This window comes from Phasianus colchicus, chromosome 6 (assembly GCF_987193195.1).
Source record: "Phasianus colchicus chromosome 6, bPhaCol1.hap1.1, whole genome shotgun sequence".
Lineage (NCBI taxonomy): Eukaryota > Metazoa > Chordata > Aves > Galliformes > Phasianidae > Phasianus > Phasianus colchicus.
The window spans coordinates 44,363,466-44,377,590 of NC_143441.1; the positions used below are offsets into that span (position 1 = coordinate 44,363,466).

A 14,125-nucleotide genomic window follows, 5' to 3' on the forward strand; every position below is an offset into this window, starting at 1 on the left:
AATGTCTCACATGACCAAACAGTAGTTATCATTATCCTTGTTCTTAGGAAGGGCTGAAACGGTTGGGCTGGAATAATACAATCTGAAAAGCCAGCCAACCATCCCAGTGAAAAAAATGTGGACTGAGGAAGATATTTGAAAATCAAACCAAGTGGTGAAAGTTCAGGAAAGCTTTAAACTTGTTCAAATTAAAAGCGTAGGGCAGGCACATTGATGAGTGGAGCTCTCAGTCTCACCTATTATGAATGTGCATTGGCTGTAGTGTCCTAATCATGCTATATAGGTTTTGTTCATTGTTTGTCATGTTATTTTTCTAACACCTGAAAAACTCAATCAGCCAGTTAATCATATTCAGTCATCCAGAACCTAAAAGCTGGAAGAGTACTTGGTATTTTCACTTCATCATGCTGATGGATTATGACATTTGGTATATGTACGCTCTAAATGTGAACATCTCAGTAAATTGTCGGTAGCTTGAAAGGCAGGATAGTGTGAGGGAGGCATATTTAACCCAGTGAACTGTAGTGGGACAGGTAGCACAGTGTCTGGTTAGGTTTTGTACTTGCCAGTAACATGAAACTTCCCACTGTTGTACAAGCTCTCCATGATTCCTCTCTCCTTGATTCAGTGTGAAGCATCTCTTCTTCATTCTCTACACCTGTGGGTGAATCTTGTGAAGTTTTTATATTTCTAGATTGGCAGATTATGCCATCTGTGCCATTTAGAGAGGACTTCTCAAATACTGTGCTTATAAAAAACCATACAGTCCATCTTCTTCTCCTTATTGTGCTATAGTATAAGCTATCGATAGGTTGAATTTTTACTTCCACTACATTTATTGCCCAGAAATTAAGCAACATTTTGATTTATAACTGTTCTTTTCCTTGGTGTCAAAGTTGAAAAGTATTTGTGATCTATTTTTTTGAATTTAAATAACAAACCAACAGGCTAAGGTTATTTGGCATAATCTTGTTTAAAATGATATAAAAGCATAACTCAGAAATAATGGCACCACTTTTATTCAAACTTGACTTCTTCTACAGATTTAATGAGTCTGGAAAACAAATTGTCTGAAAAATGTACTGCTGTAACTCATTGCATGCAGGCTTTTATAAGAAATTACATTGTGTTTTCTGGTACATATTGTCTTATTTGACAACTAATTTTTAATATAAAGATGCATCAATTTTATAGAAATGAGGATAAGGAAAAAAAAATAAGGTGGAAGTTTCAACTATGCATTCCTTTACTTAAAAATGAGAGATTTCTCAGCTTTGGCATTACATTAGTCTTGTGGCTTTTTTCCCCTGAGGTACAATATATTTTGTGTGCTTTTCTTTAATAAATGTGCATATAACCAAGATCATTTTGCCTTCTCCACTGTAACTTTCCTGCTAGAAAAATATAAAAATATATTAAAAATAACAAGAAGGATTTTGGCCTGCAGCATTTTATGAATTGTAGGTGACAAAATAGAGAGACCATAAAAATCTAGGAAGACTCTTATAAATAAAAATGTACTAACTTCAGCTTTCCATTACAACATTTCATCTCATTAAATCAGAGGATTTGCACCTTTGTAATCAAACATAGAATGAAATCCCATGTTACAAACATATATCCGTGTACTCAGGAGAAGTTTTTTTTATAGACAAGTGAGCTTCTAAAGTTTATCTATTTTAAACTTCATACTTCTTCCTGTACTTTCTATATTACTTTCTCTATATTATATTCATTTTTAATGAAATTAAAGTCCATCATATTATGAGGTGGGCAAATATACTCTTTTGTCTCAAGCAAGACAATGAATATGTGCCTCAGCACTGGTGAGGCTGCACCTCGAGTTTTGTGTTCAGTTTTGGGCCCCTCACTACAAAAAAGGACATTGAGGCCCTGGAGCGTGTCCAGAGAAGGGCAATGAAACTGGTGAGGAGTCTGGAGCACAAGTCCTGTGAGGAGCAACTGAGGGAGCCGGGATTGTTTAGTCTGAAGAAGAGGAGGCTCAGGGGAGACCTCACTGCACTCCTCAACTTCCTGAAGGGAGGCTGTGGTGAGGAGGGGTTTGGCCTCTTCTCCCAGGCAATGAACAGGAGATGGAAATGGAAATGGCTGCAAGTTGTACCAGAGGCAGTTTAGGTTAGACATGAGGAAAAACTTTTTCTCTCAGAGAGTGGTCAGGCATTGGAATGGTCTTCCAAGGGAGGTGGTGGAGTCGCCATCCCTGGCAGTGTTCAAGAGGTGTCTGGATGAGGAGCTGCAAGATACAGTTTAGTGCTTGTGGTAGCAGTGGTAATGAGAGGACGGTTAGACTAGATGATCTTGCAGGTCGTTTCCAACCTTGTGATTCTATGATTCTATGATTGAATTTGTATAGCTTTATTAACAGGTAATTATTTCCATTATACAGATGGGCAGACTAAAACTCAATATAATTTCTTGATTTTTCCCTGAAATGGTAGAGAATTTGATGACAGATAGATATGAGAATAGAAACATTGAACTGTGATTCTCACTCTTGAACTAAAACTTGGTCTACAAATAATATGATTAATATTAGAATTGGAAAATATTATAGCGTAGGGCAACTGATTAAATAAATTTAGAAGAGAAAATTCTTTTAAATATTTGATTGAAAGAATAATTATGAGAAATATGCAAAATTAATCTCTTTGTCTTCCTTTATCCTTTGTTCCTTGGCCACCTGATCTCCTTCATACACACAAACACACCTTTATATATTTCTATCACCTGTGTATATGTATGAAATCAGTATTACAAAGCTGCTGGCCAAACTGAACAAATAAATCATTCTTCTTCACTTTTTTTTAACATCTATCCAGAAAATATTGTACAAATATTCAGGCCCACAAGCTTCCTGGGAAAAGTTTGTATTCCTAGGGAATGATAAATTCAGTGGGAGCAAATGTGACTGAAAGTTTGCATAAATTCCCCTTGCAGTGTTTCCTTTGTCTTCTCAGAGCTGAAGGCTCTGAGAAAAGGGCAAGCAGTAGGGCTCTGGTTGTAGCCTTCTAGCTCAGAGTTTCAAAGCTTTCTGAATGGAGGCTGTAGCAGTTTGTTTTCTTTGGTTCTCAGTTGTGCTGTATAATCCACATTAAAAAAAAATTGTGTCCTATCTGGATCCTGTCAAATCTAAGAGCATGCTGAATTTTTACCTCTGCAGAAGTCCTAGTGCATGAGTCATGCTCTTCATTAGCCATTAAAAGTCAGTTGTGCAAACTGAGGATAAGGTGGCTATCAGCACAGGACACAGATTTTACATGCAAGTTCAACAGACACCGTTACTCATACAGGTGTGCCAAAGTCGGCTTCATATCAGCAAAATACATTGAATGTTAATTATCTAAAATCTTAAGGCTTCTGTTTGTGTACTAGCCAAATTACCAAGAGAAAAAAGAAAAAATATACATAGAATCCTGTTATCTTCTCTTTTTATTTATTTTAAAAAGACATAACTCTTTATTATTTAGCTTAATCATTAGAGACTGAAAAAATGCACTGTGTAGTTTAAGCAGTTTGAGACCATTTTCCCAGTCTGAAGGTCTTTTGTTGCAAAAAAACAATTATAACACTTGCATGTTTTATTCTTCAGATGCTGCAATTAAGAACCATATTATCATGGAGGCAAAGCTGGCAACTTTCAAGTATTCACCATGGTGAAAATGTCAAGTTTCATGGCTTGTGACAGATTAATAGAAAAATTACTTTAAAACTTCACATTATTCATAGATCTTGAGTAACAATTGAGGTTGCGTTTTCTAAAGAATAAAATAAGAACAAATGAATATAGTATCAATCTCCAAAGTGAGCATTGCCCATTTTTAAAATATTTCAAATTATAAGGTTAGCAAAAAATCTTCACCTAAGATAAATTGAGTTGTAAAGTCTTTAAAGTACTCTTTCATCATGTCTTGCTTTGTAAATGAGCATCAGTGTATTTAGAAATAATAAAAGAAAAAGTTTATATAATAGACAATTAAAATGAAAATATGTAAAAGTCAATCATTTTAGTATTTATTGGTATTGGAGACTCTCCAAACATGGGCCGGTATTTTAGGAAAATATCCCTTTATGGATGAATTGTATGTTTTCTGTGACTTAATTCTTGAAATTATTCTAATGACAGTAGAATCAGTGAGAAAAGTGCAGCAGAATTACTTCATTGGAGCATATGATGAAGGACTAGAAAGGACAGTGCAAGGTGTCAAAATAATTATCTGATTTATGATGGCTATATATGTGGATTACAGAGGTAAATTTGAGCAGTAACCATCAAATTTGCCCCAAAGTTTTGTTTCCATGTAATTCCATTTGCAGGATTTGGTTGCTTTGAAACTGGCTATCTAGCTAATCTTTCTAATCTATCTGCTGAATACACCATACCCTGCTGCACGGTGTAAACTGTTCCAATCAAATGTAAATGGTAATAGAAAATTCTTCTCCAGCTGGTGAATTTGTAAGCATTGCCATTAGTGTCTTTCCCATGGCAAGGATTTTGGTTTTTCATAGAATTGTTGAATGGCTTGGTTTGGAAGGAACCTTAAAGATGATCTAGTTCCAACTCCCTTCTGTGGGCAGGGCTGCCAGTTGCTAGATCAGCCCCTCCAACATGGCCTGGAGCACTTTCAGGGATGTGGCATCCATCACTTCTCTGAACAACCTGTTCCAGCACTTTAAGTAAAAAGTTTCCCCCTACAACTAATCTAACTCTCTCCCCCTTGTCCTATCACAGTCCTATCAAAATGTGTAAGTCAGTTCCCCTTCTGCTTATAAGCTCCTTTCAAGTACTGGAAGGCCACAGTGAGGTCTCCCTGAGCCTTCTTGCACTGAACAAGCTCAACTCCCTCAATCTTTCTTTGCAGGAGAGGTACTCTAGCCTTTTGACAGTCTTCATGGCCCGCCTCTGAACCTGCTCCATCATCTTTTACTGAGGGCCCCAGGCCTGGATACAGTACTACAGATGGAGCCTTGCAAGGCAAAGTAAAAGGGAACAATCCCCTCCCTCTCCCTGCTGGCCACCGATCTGTTGATTCAGCCCAACATACTGTTGGCCTTCTGGCTGCAAGCACACACTGCTGGCTTGTGTGCAGCTTTTTATCCATCATAAACCCCAAGTCCTTCTTCATAGAGCTCCTCTGAGTGAGTGCTTCTCCCACTCTGTACTCGTATCTGGGATTGCTCCGACCCAAGTGCAGCTCCTTGCACTTGGCCTTGTTCACATGGGCCCACTTTTCAAGCATGTCCAGGTCCCTCTAGATGATGTCCTTTCCTTGTGTCAGCTGCACCATTCAGCTTGGCATCATCCACAAATTTGCTGAGGATACACTCAATCCCACTGTCTGTGTCATTGGTAAAATGTTGAACAGTGTCAATCCCAAAACAGACTTGTGGAACAACACTTCTCTCTGGCCTCCATCTGGACTTAGAGCCAGTAACCACAACCCTCTGGCTGCAACTATCCATTGAACCATTCAGCCTACAAATCCATATTTCTCCAATTTAGAGATAAGGATATGATGCAGGATGATGTCAAAGGCCTTGCACATGTCCAGGCAGACAATATCTGTTGCCCTCCCTTTGTTCACCAATGCTGTCACTCAAAGAAGGCCCCCAGATTGGTCAGGCATGATCTGCCCTTGGTGAAGCCATGCTGGCTGTCTAACACCACCTTGTCCATCTCATGTGTGCCTTAACATAGCTTCCAAGAGGATCTTTCCATTTTCTTGCCAGGCACAGGGGTGAGACTCAATGGACTGTAGTTCTCTGGATCTTCCTCTATCTTAAAAAATTGAGTGATGTTTCCTTTTTTTCCAGTCACCAGGGACTTGGCCCGACCGTTCTGCCTTTTCCAATTTGATGAATAACTTAGCAACCACATCAGCTCGTTCCTTCAAGACCCTGGGATGCATGTTATCTGCCCCCAGACAATGTTCATTCTCAGGAGGCAGTCTCAAATCAGATATTCATCTTTAGTATTATTGTCACGTATTGATGGTGTTGATGTTTGTACAACGTATATGCTTTAACTTTCCCTCTGCAAGTTAGTTGGAAGTTGAATATAGAAACGTCTGCAGACTAAGTTGCAAACAAATGCATACAAATGTAGTTTATGTATAGAACATTAATGGATATGATAATGTATTTTGGGCAGTAATGCAGCTCATTGTGGAACACCTTTTGTTGTTCTGCAGTTTGAGAAGCATGTTAAGAGTTTCCAGAGAAGTGTTCCAAGAACTGGAAAGACTGAAATAGATGACTGAAATAGGAAAAAAAATAAATCAAATTCATCATTGGATGTAAGAAATGGGAGAGTAGATACAGCTGTACATGGAGTTCTGATCACTTCAGATACAAAATTAAGCACATTTATAAACAGTAAGTATATGAAAGATGACCATTTTTAGCGCTAAGTCTAGGTGATGATCAAAATATTCTACTCAGCAGTTCAGGGAAATTATTTTGTAGAAGCTGATACCAGAGCACAATACACTCTTCACAGATTTTCAGAATATTTGAGGTTTAATCAGTACCTGCTTATGTATAGATAATATAAATAGAATTGAATCAATTATCCACAAAGTAACTTTTGATCAAAGGTTCTGGTCAAAAATATTGGTGAAGCCTGTATCAAGTATTGGTGGATTTATAGTTAATTTGAATAATAGAAGGAGCTCAAATAGCAACTGCATGCTTTTAATCCATCTCTGTAATATATAAGGATGACCAGGTGCATTACTGTGCTTTTGCTATGCTCTGTAAATCATGTTATCCAAACATACTGTATTACAAAAACGCCTCTGTTAATCACATGCTTTTTTTCAGTCAATTCGATAGAAGTATGTTTATAGCTAATATTTGTAATATATAACACATTTACACAAGTGTGAGCATTTTACATTTCCAAATTTGAGAGGGTATAAAGAAGGCTGAAGTGCAATATAAACAATGCACATAAACTTCAAATTCCTAAACACAATAAGCACAGAAATATGTACACATTGCAAGTCATTAGTTCAAGCCCACCAAACATTTCCTGAAACAATTACCTTCACTGCTATAAAATTCACTTTGCACAATCCTCTGGAGCGTTACTAATTGCTTTTCTTAACCCCCAGAGATTAAAGGATTTTGAAATGAACATATAGACAAGCGGCAACTCTAATTTCAAATTTAAGCTTTATTAAGGCAAGCTCTGTTATATGAAACAGTGTAATTAAGAGACTATTTAATGACAGCAATATCCCGTCCTGATCCCCTCATCTTCCTCCTATCTTGAGAAATCACAGTCTGCTTTTATTTTTTTAAAGTATGATGCAACCTCAATTCATTTCCATCTGGCATCAGCTCTATGTCTCATCTTCAAGAGTGCATATAACCATGTTGGCACATGTTTCTCAAATCCTTTTCCACTAGGGGGTATGATAGACTGTGACTGTATTTCACAGTAAACCTTCTGTATGATATTGTAGTACTAAAGTACACACACGAGGGAAAAGAACGGGCATGCAAAGCTTGGTACATAATTTATGGTGATTTAAATCCTGTAATTCATAAATATAACCAAAGGCTTGCAAGTGATATGGACCTTGCCATATTGATCATGGTCCAGCTCTGTTTATCATCCATTTCTTGACAGAATAAAAATGTTGTTAATCTGTAAAACTGTTAATGAAAAGAAATACTTCTATTTTACTTCAAGAATATTTATTTGTTTGTGTGTCGTGCGCTCTCCCACCTTCAGATGGGAAATAAAAACCCAAGGGGAGGGGATATTATTAAATCAGCAATCAACCTTCAAGTCGTTTTGGTATAAATACAGTAATTATTTCATCTCTAGTAAACAGAATATCAGACAACAGCACACAAGTGTTACAATTTCCAATGCGCTTTGAATGTCTTTGTTAAAAAAAAAAAATGATGTGGCTGAAGGCGACGTTATTGAAATATATTAAAAAAGCAGAAGTTGTGACAGTGAACAGTAATTAGTCAGTAAATTCCTAGTAATAAATTTAGCAGGTCATTGCAGCAGACCTTATGTTTTGCATGGAGAGAAGTCACCGTTTATTAGCCTAGACACCAGAGTTGCTTACCTTTATTCAAAAACACATCAGAATAATTCTGAAAAAAAAATAGCATATGTGATTATGGTAGTATAGTTCAGGTGCCTTCCAAAACTCACAAGGTGGATTTCACTTCAGTTATGTTAGAATAGTCAACTGCACATTTACATAGATGTAACCATAGCAGCATAGCATGCACCTCATTGGGAAAAAAAACTGTTAAACAAAAATTTTATCTAAAACATTACTTTCATAGATGAAAGATGCTACCACCTACCACTTTTAATCTCTTGGTTAAGGAAGAAGAAACACTGCATTGTGTGAGATAGATTTTGTTTGTATTTCTGGTGTCTCTTTCTGTGGTATCTTTCTTGCGCATGGCTGGCTGGGCTCTGGCATGACGTTGCCTGCTGCCAAACAGGGTCATGCTGGCCTTGATTTGTGGCAGTGGTACGTTTGCAATTCATCTGGTCATAAACATTAGTGTGCACTTCACCAAGGCCTGGTATTTCAGTAATTGGTGTTAATATTAGGTAGGTTGCAGAGGGTTTGACAGTTGCGTGAGAAAGCGGTCTTGCTTATTTAAAGAAAAGTTTCTGGCTAGGAAGCACCAGGGGTGTATTTTATACATCTTTGTACTCTGTCTCAAGATGGTCACCGTCTTGTCAAAAGAGTCTTTTTGAAAATATTTTGCAGTCAAATAATTACTGGCTTTGTTTAAATGGTCTCGTCCAACATATAAATGAACAATGAGGAATTCCCAAAGGACATCTATTGTTATTGAAATGTTTATTTATTGAGTGCGTTTACCAGAAGCCCCCCATGAGAAAAATCTCATTTTATGAGCTTCTTGAGCAGTCAGTTCCCAAATATCTAGCAGAAAAGCAGTTTTGGCCAAACAATCTCAGGGTCTTTTGTTTGCTTTTAAATAATTGACAGAATACCGATGTGCAAAAAGTTGTGACAGGAGCTGCTTTATTGTCTTTATTTTGCAAATGTTCCTAATGAAATTGGGCTTATGTTGTGCTCGAGTATTTCCTTATGTTCAATCAGTCAATGATTACAATAGAGAAAAAATAGTATCCCATCCAACAGTGCAAAGACAGACATTTGAAATGATTCTTAGATTTCTTCTTTCTTGCAGAATGTATGGGTATTAATATAATCCCTGTCCCATATGGAATTTTTATCCCACTCTATCTCTCATCCTATCTTTCCCTCTATTTCCCTACATCCTCTTAGCCGTGAGGAGCACATACATTGTGGCACACACACACACACACACATACATGTGGCAACACATACACTGGGACATCTCATCTGCTCTGAGTCCTGAGTACACCAGGCTTACTCAGGTGGAGTCAACTTCTTTGACTTTGCTGGTAAAGCCAAAGTGTAACTACACCGTGTTTGAGAGTGGACATGAATTCCAGGTTCTTGACAATAATGGAATAGGTGATGTAGATTTGGGAGAAATATCTAAAGTTCTTTGTTTACGTGGTCCTTGGTGTGGGACAAATGTGTACTAGGCTGTTGCCTGTTTTTATATGAAGCAGACCACTAATTACACTGTGTCTGAGCAGCCAGAGAGAAATCATCATTTCTCTTAGGTTGGGAGTGCAGGAAGGACAGTGCAAGATTGGTTATATTCAGTGCATGATAATATCCAACTCCCAGGTGGCTGTTATGGTTGATTATCTCTATGTTAGTGACAGAACTGGGGAATGGCCTGAATTTCTGAAACACATTTTATGTATCTTAAGTAATGCAATTGTAGAGTATTATAACCAAACATACTACTTAAATGATGTTCATAAATGCTTTATAATTGCCTAACATTATTAAAATGCATTTCTTGAACATTAATGACTTGACATCTGGAATATCCTTTAGCAATAAAATCTGTATTTTAGTTTTCTCCCACCCAGAAGAGTATTTAAAGAAAAATGGTTGATTAATGGCAGTTCCTAATAACTATAGAATAAAATACGCACAGTGCATGCTTTACGAGCAAAAGATTGAAAGGAGGCTCCTTAGTCTTACTCCGATTCCCTTTGTGACCTCAAAGCAAAGTCTTAATGATCAATAATAGTTTTCTTCTACCTAAAATGGAAAAAGTTTAAAGGTATTTCTGTCTAGGATATATGTGATGCAATTAAGTGCTCTCACTTCATTAACTGCTCTCCATTGTATGAATGGAAAATACAAATGCAAAGTGTTAGTGAAAGAATAATTTAATACTTCATTTCAAGCCCTGCAGCAAAATTATTTTTCAACTTCTTTTATGTAGCAATGTTTCAGATTTCATTCTCTCATGAGTCATGGCTATATTAGGTCAAAGCATGTTACCTGTATGGTTCTCATCAATTTACCACAGCTGAAACAGCTGTTATCCATAGTATAATTCTAATGCTTCTCGCTGTTTGTGTGAATAATAAAAAAGTAGGCACTCACATAACACATAATATGTAAAAAAACTGTTGTCACGTGCTGGTTTTCATGTTTGTTCAGCTCTTGCACTCTCTGTTCCTATATAAATGTACGTTATAGTTACTACTGTAGCTTGCAATCTGAAAAAAAATCTTAAAAATACTTTCACCATGGTTGGGTGTGTTCTCCTATGTGTTTTTGTTTTTTTTTTTTCTTGTCTTTTTTGTATATTTATGCATTTTAGAATAATGTTTGAATGGAAATCTTTTTATTCCTTCATAAGATGTGCATGTAAGTTGGATATTATTGAGATGAGCGGAGAATGAATGCTGTATTATATCTATAGATTTATTTTCCTTGAAAAATACAAAATAAATTTTTCTTTGAAACCTTGAATAGGTTCTCTTCATTTAGGTAATTAGTGCTTTGCTCTGCAAATGCACCATAGATTCTAAAACCATAAAGATCCGTCAGGATACACCCAAGATGGTCACCACAGAGTTTCATCATTTCATAAGTTATTCAAATAGATTATAACCTCTGTTGTTAAAAGATAGTAATTTTTGCTATCTTTCTTGTCAAAATCAGCCAAGTCAAAAATCTTTTCCCTAAGTATGTTCTTATAGAACATGTTTAACATAAGTATTCTGAGTTTTTTTAATCATTCTTTTGATTTAGAGTCGTGACAAGAGGACTAAACTTGTGTTAATTTGGAACTTTATGCAGTCTTTTTAGATGCTGAATTCCAGTGAAGTTCTGTGGTGTTTTTGGGTAAACAATAATTTCAATGCCTTCATTTTTCCATTTTTGTAATAAAAATAGTTGTTTACAGGACTATTTGAAGTTTAGTTAATATCTCTGAAATTCTTTCAGACAGACATAAGACACATGCTTAAAAAAGAAAAACCACAAGAGGTATAAGAATGTATGCAAATGTAGCTAATGAAGCAAAAGGAACAGGGCTAAATGGTGTCTTAATGGTTTCTCCTTAAAAACCTATTTTGAAAAAGAATATTACGCCGTGTATCTTGATTATGAGTCTTACATTTTATAATAATCTTTTCTAGCATGCTGGGACCAGCTGTGACCTTCAGAGTGCACTCAAACCTCCAAAACATTTCAACTGCAGATGTTGCCAAAGCAGCAGGTAAGAATTCTTATCCTCCATTGCAAAACTGTGGACTCCCAGTTTAGAGGGCTGTAGGCAGAAAGACAACATGCAGACTGCATGTTCTCCCAGGAAGTCTGGCATTAAGAAGGGAGACAATTGAGGGGTGAGTGGCTCATATGGGAAGTGTAACAACTCTGAATTAATTAAAAATGCCAAAGAACTCAATGTTTATAGAGAAAATGGATTAAACAGAGACAAATAAGCATGGCTTAGCATGATGAAAAGCTATCAGTGTTGTCTTGAGCTCAGAAGAACAGTTTTTTTATTTTTTAAATGAGAATTTATTACCATTGTGTTTCTGATACTTTCAGAAGAAAAGAAAAAGGTATTGTTTCTTAGCCTTAACTGCCAGATCAAAAGAAGATATATATCTTTGTTGATGCATTGTTTATGCAATTCTCATGACCCGTTAATCCTGAGAGTAAATACTGTATATCTGGAACTAAACTGCATCTGAATAAATACCACTGCTCTAAGGACTGCTCTTGGCTTCTAGTCAACTTGGTTGTCAACTATATTATGGAGGAGTTGTTGAGTGAAAGAAACAATTTCTGTAAAGTAACTCAATTGATAACTGATTTGTTTCCAAATTACCTAATTGATAGCTTTTAAAAATGATAAACAAGTTGCAATATTGCTTACAAATAGAAACAAAAAGAAGTTCATTTAGAAAACCACTGGGAACCCAGAACTGTCCATTAACAACCTCTGCTTCCCTATGGATGAATTCAGCCAGGAACTGGAATATCTCCAATTTTGTGCAGGGCTCTGTAGGATCAAGGATCTATTTGCAAATCATCTGTAAGAGAATAACCACATGCATCAGTACAGATTAGGAGATGATCTGCTGGAGAAGAGCTCTGCAGAGAAGGACCTGGGTGTTTTGGTGGACAAGCAGTGTGACCTTGTGGTCAAGAAAGCCAATGGTATCCTGGGGTGCATTAAAAAGAGCACGGCCAGCTGGTAGAGGAATGTGATCCACCCTCTCTACTATGCCATGCTGAGCTCACATTTAGACTACTGTGTCAAGTTATGGGCTCCCCAGATCAAAAAGACCAGAGATCTCCTAGAAGCCCAGTGGAGGACAAAGATGATGTAGGGTTTGGAGCAGCTCCCGTCTGAGGAAAGGCTGAGTAACCTGGATCTGTTCAGCTGGGGAGAAGAAGACTGAAAGGGGATCAGATAAATTTTTATAAATATCTAAAGGGATATGGGAGGCAAATGGATGAGGCCAGGCATATATATGAAAAAATATATGTTACATATATCTGTGGTGCATAGCAATAGGACAAGGAGAAATGGCCTAAAACTTGAACACAGGAGTTTCCATACAAACGTGCGGAAGAACTTTACAGTAAGAGCGATGGAGCACTGGAGCAGGTTGCCCCAGAGAGGTTGTGGAGTCTCCTTCTTTGGAGATATTCAAGGTCTGTCTGGATGCCTACCTGTGTGAGGTATTGTAGGGAACCTGCTTTGGTAGGATGTTGGACTCGATGATCTTTTGAGGTCCCTTCCAACCCCTGCTATTCTGTGAATTGTGGACAGGATTGTGCAATTTCTCTTACAATGCAACATCACATGAAGCTGGAAGAAGTCAGGTCCAAAATACATTAGAATGTAGATATAAATGCTAATAATAGTTTATTTCAGCAAAACCGAGGAAGTATCATTAGTTTTTTCTTCCCACTGGGATCAAGTGGTAGTTGTTTTCACCTTCCTTACCTAAAAGAGTTCTGACAAGGTAGGGAGGTCTTGGGGGCAAGAGGCAGTACTACATACTCACCAGCTCATTTTAATCATTTAAATTGTATTTTATCTACTATATATACATTCATATTCCATGCGTTTCCTAGCTTTAGTTTGATTAGTGCATTAAAATTTTCAGGTTTTGATTGCTGCAGAAGAACATTCGTAGGAGTCTTACATCAATTCCTGTCAGTATGTCACCAAGTACAACCGTATTTTTTATAACTAAACCCTGTATTTGCCTTTTAGCAAAATAATAATAATAAAAATGATAACAAAAATAAATTATATATATGTCCAGGAGTCAAACATTCTAAATTAAAAAGTATCTCCTCCCTCTCTAACTAATAAATAAAGATGCAGTAGCCTGACAATGTACTTGTAAATCAGATCACTTATTTCAAGCAAACTTTTTTTCACTTGCAGATCTTTAAAGCCAAATTTAGAAGTTAGACGTAACTGACAGAAGAATTTGTCCATCCTTAGGTTGAAATTAAACAAATTTAGAAATTGAGGTACTCAGATGCCACAGTAATTATGGGAATGTAAATTATCCAGTTTTGCAGAAAGGAATCTATTTCTGCAGCTTTTATAGTAACTTCTTGTTTCATTACTATCCATAGAAACATGCTCTGTGCAACACTTAGCTCTTACTATTCCATTCTCCCCTGTGGAGTTTAACAAATATACAGGTTAGAGA

General features: G+C 36.8%; 1 protein-coding gene across 3 annotated transcripts in view; it reads left to right on the forward strand.

Moving 5' to 3' along the window:
- The window catches only part of PTPRN2 (protein tyrosine phosphatase receptor type N2), a 621,494-nt gene that overhangs the window by 264,708 nt on the left and 342,661 nt on the right, over positions 1–14,125 (forward strand). For all 3 annotated transcript variants that reach the window (XM_031615965.2, XM_031615966.2, XM_031615967.2), the window contains exon 11: positions 11,576–11,655. In XM_031615965.2, the coding sequence (XP_031471825.2) occupies positions 11,576–11,655 (80 nt within the window). The remainder of the gene's footprint in view (positions 1–11,575; positions 11,656–14,125) is intronic.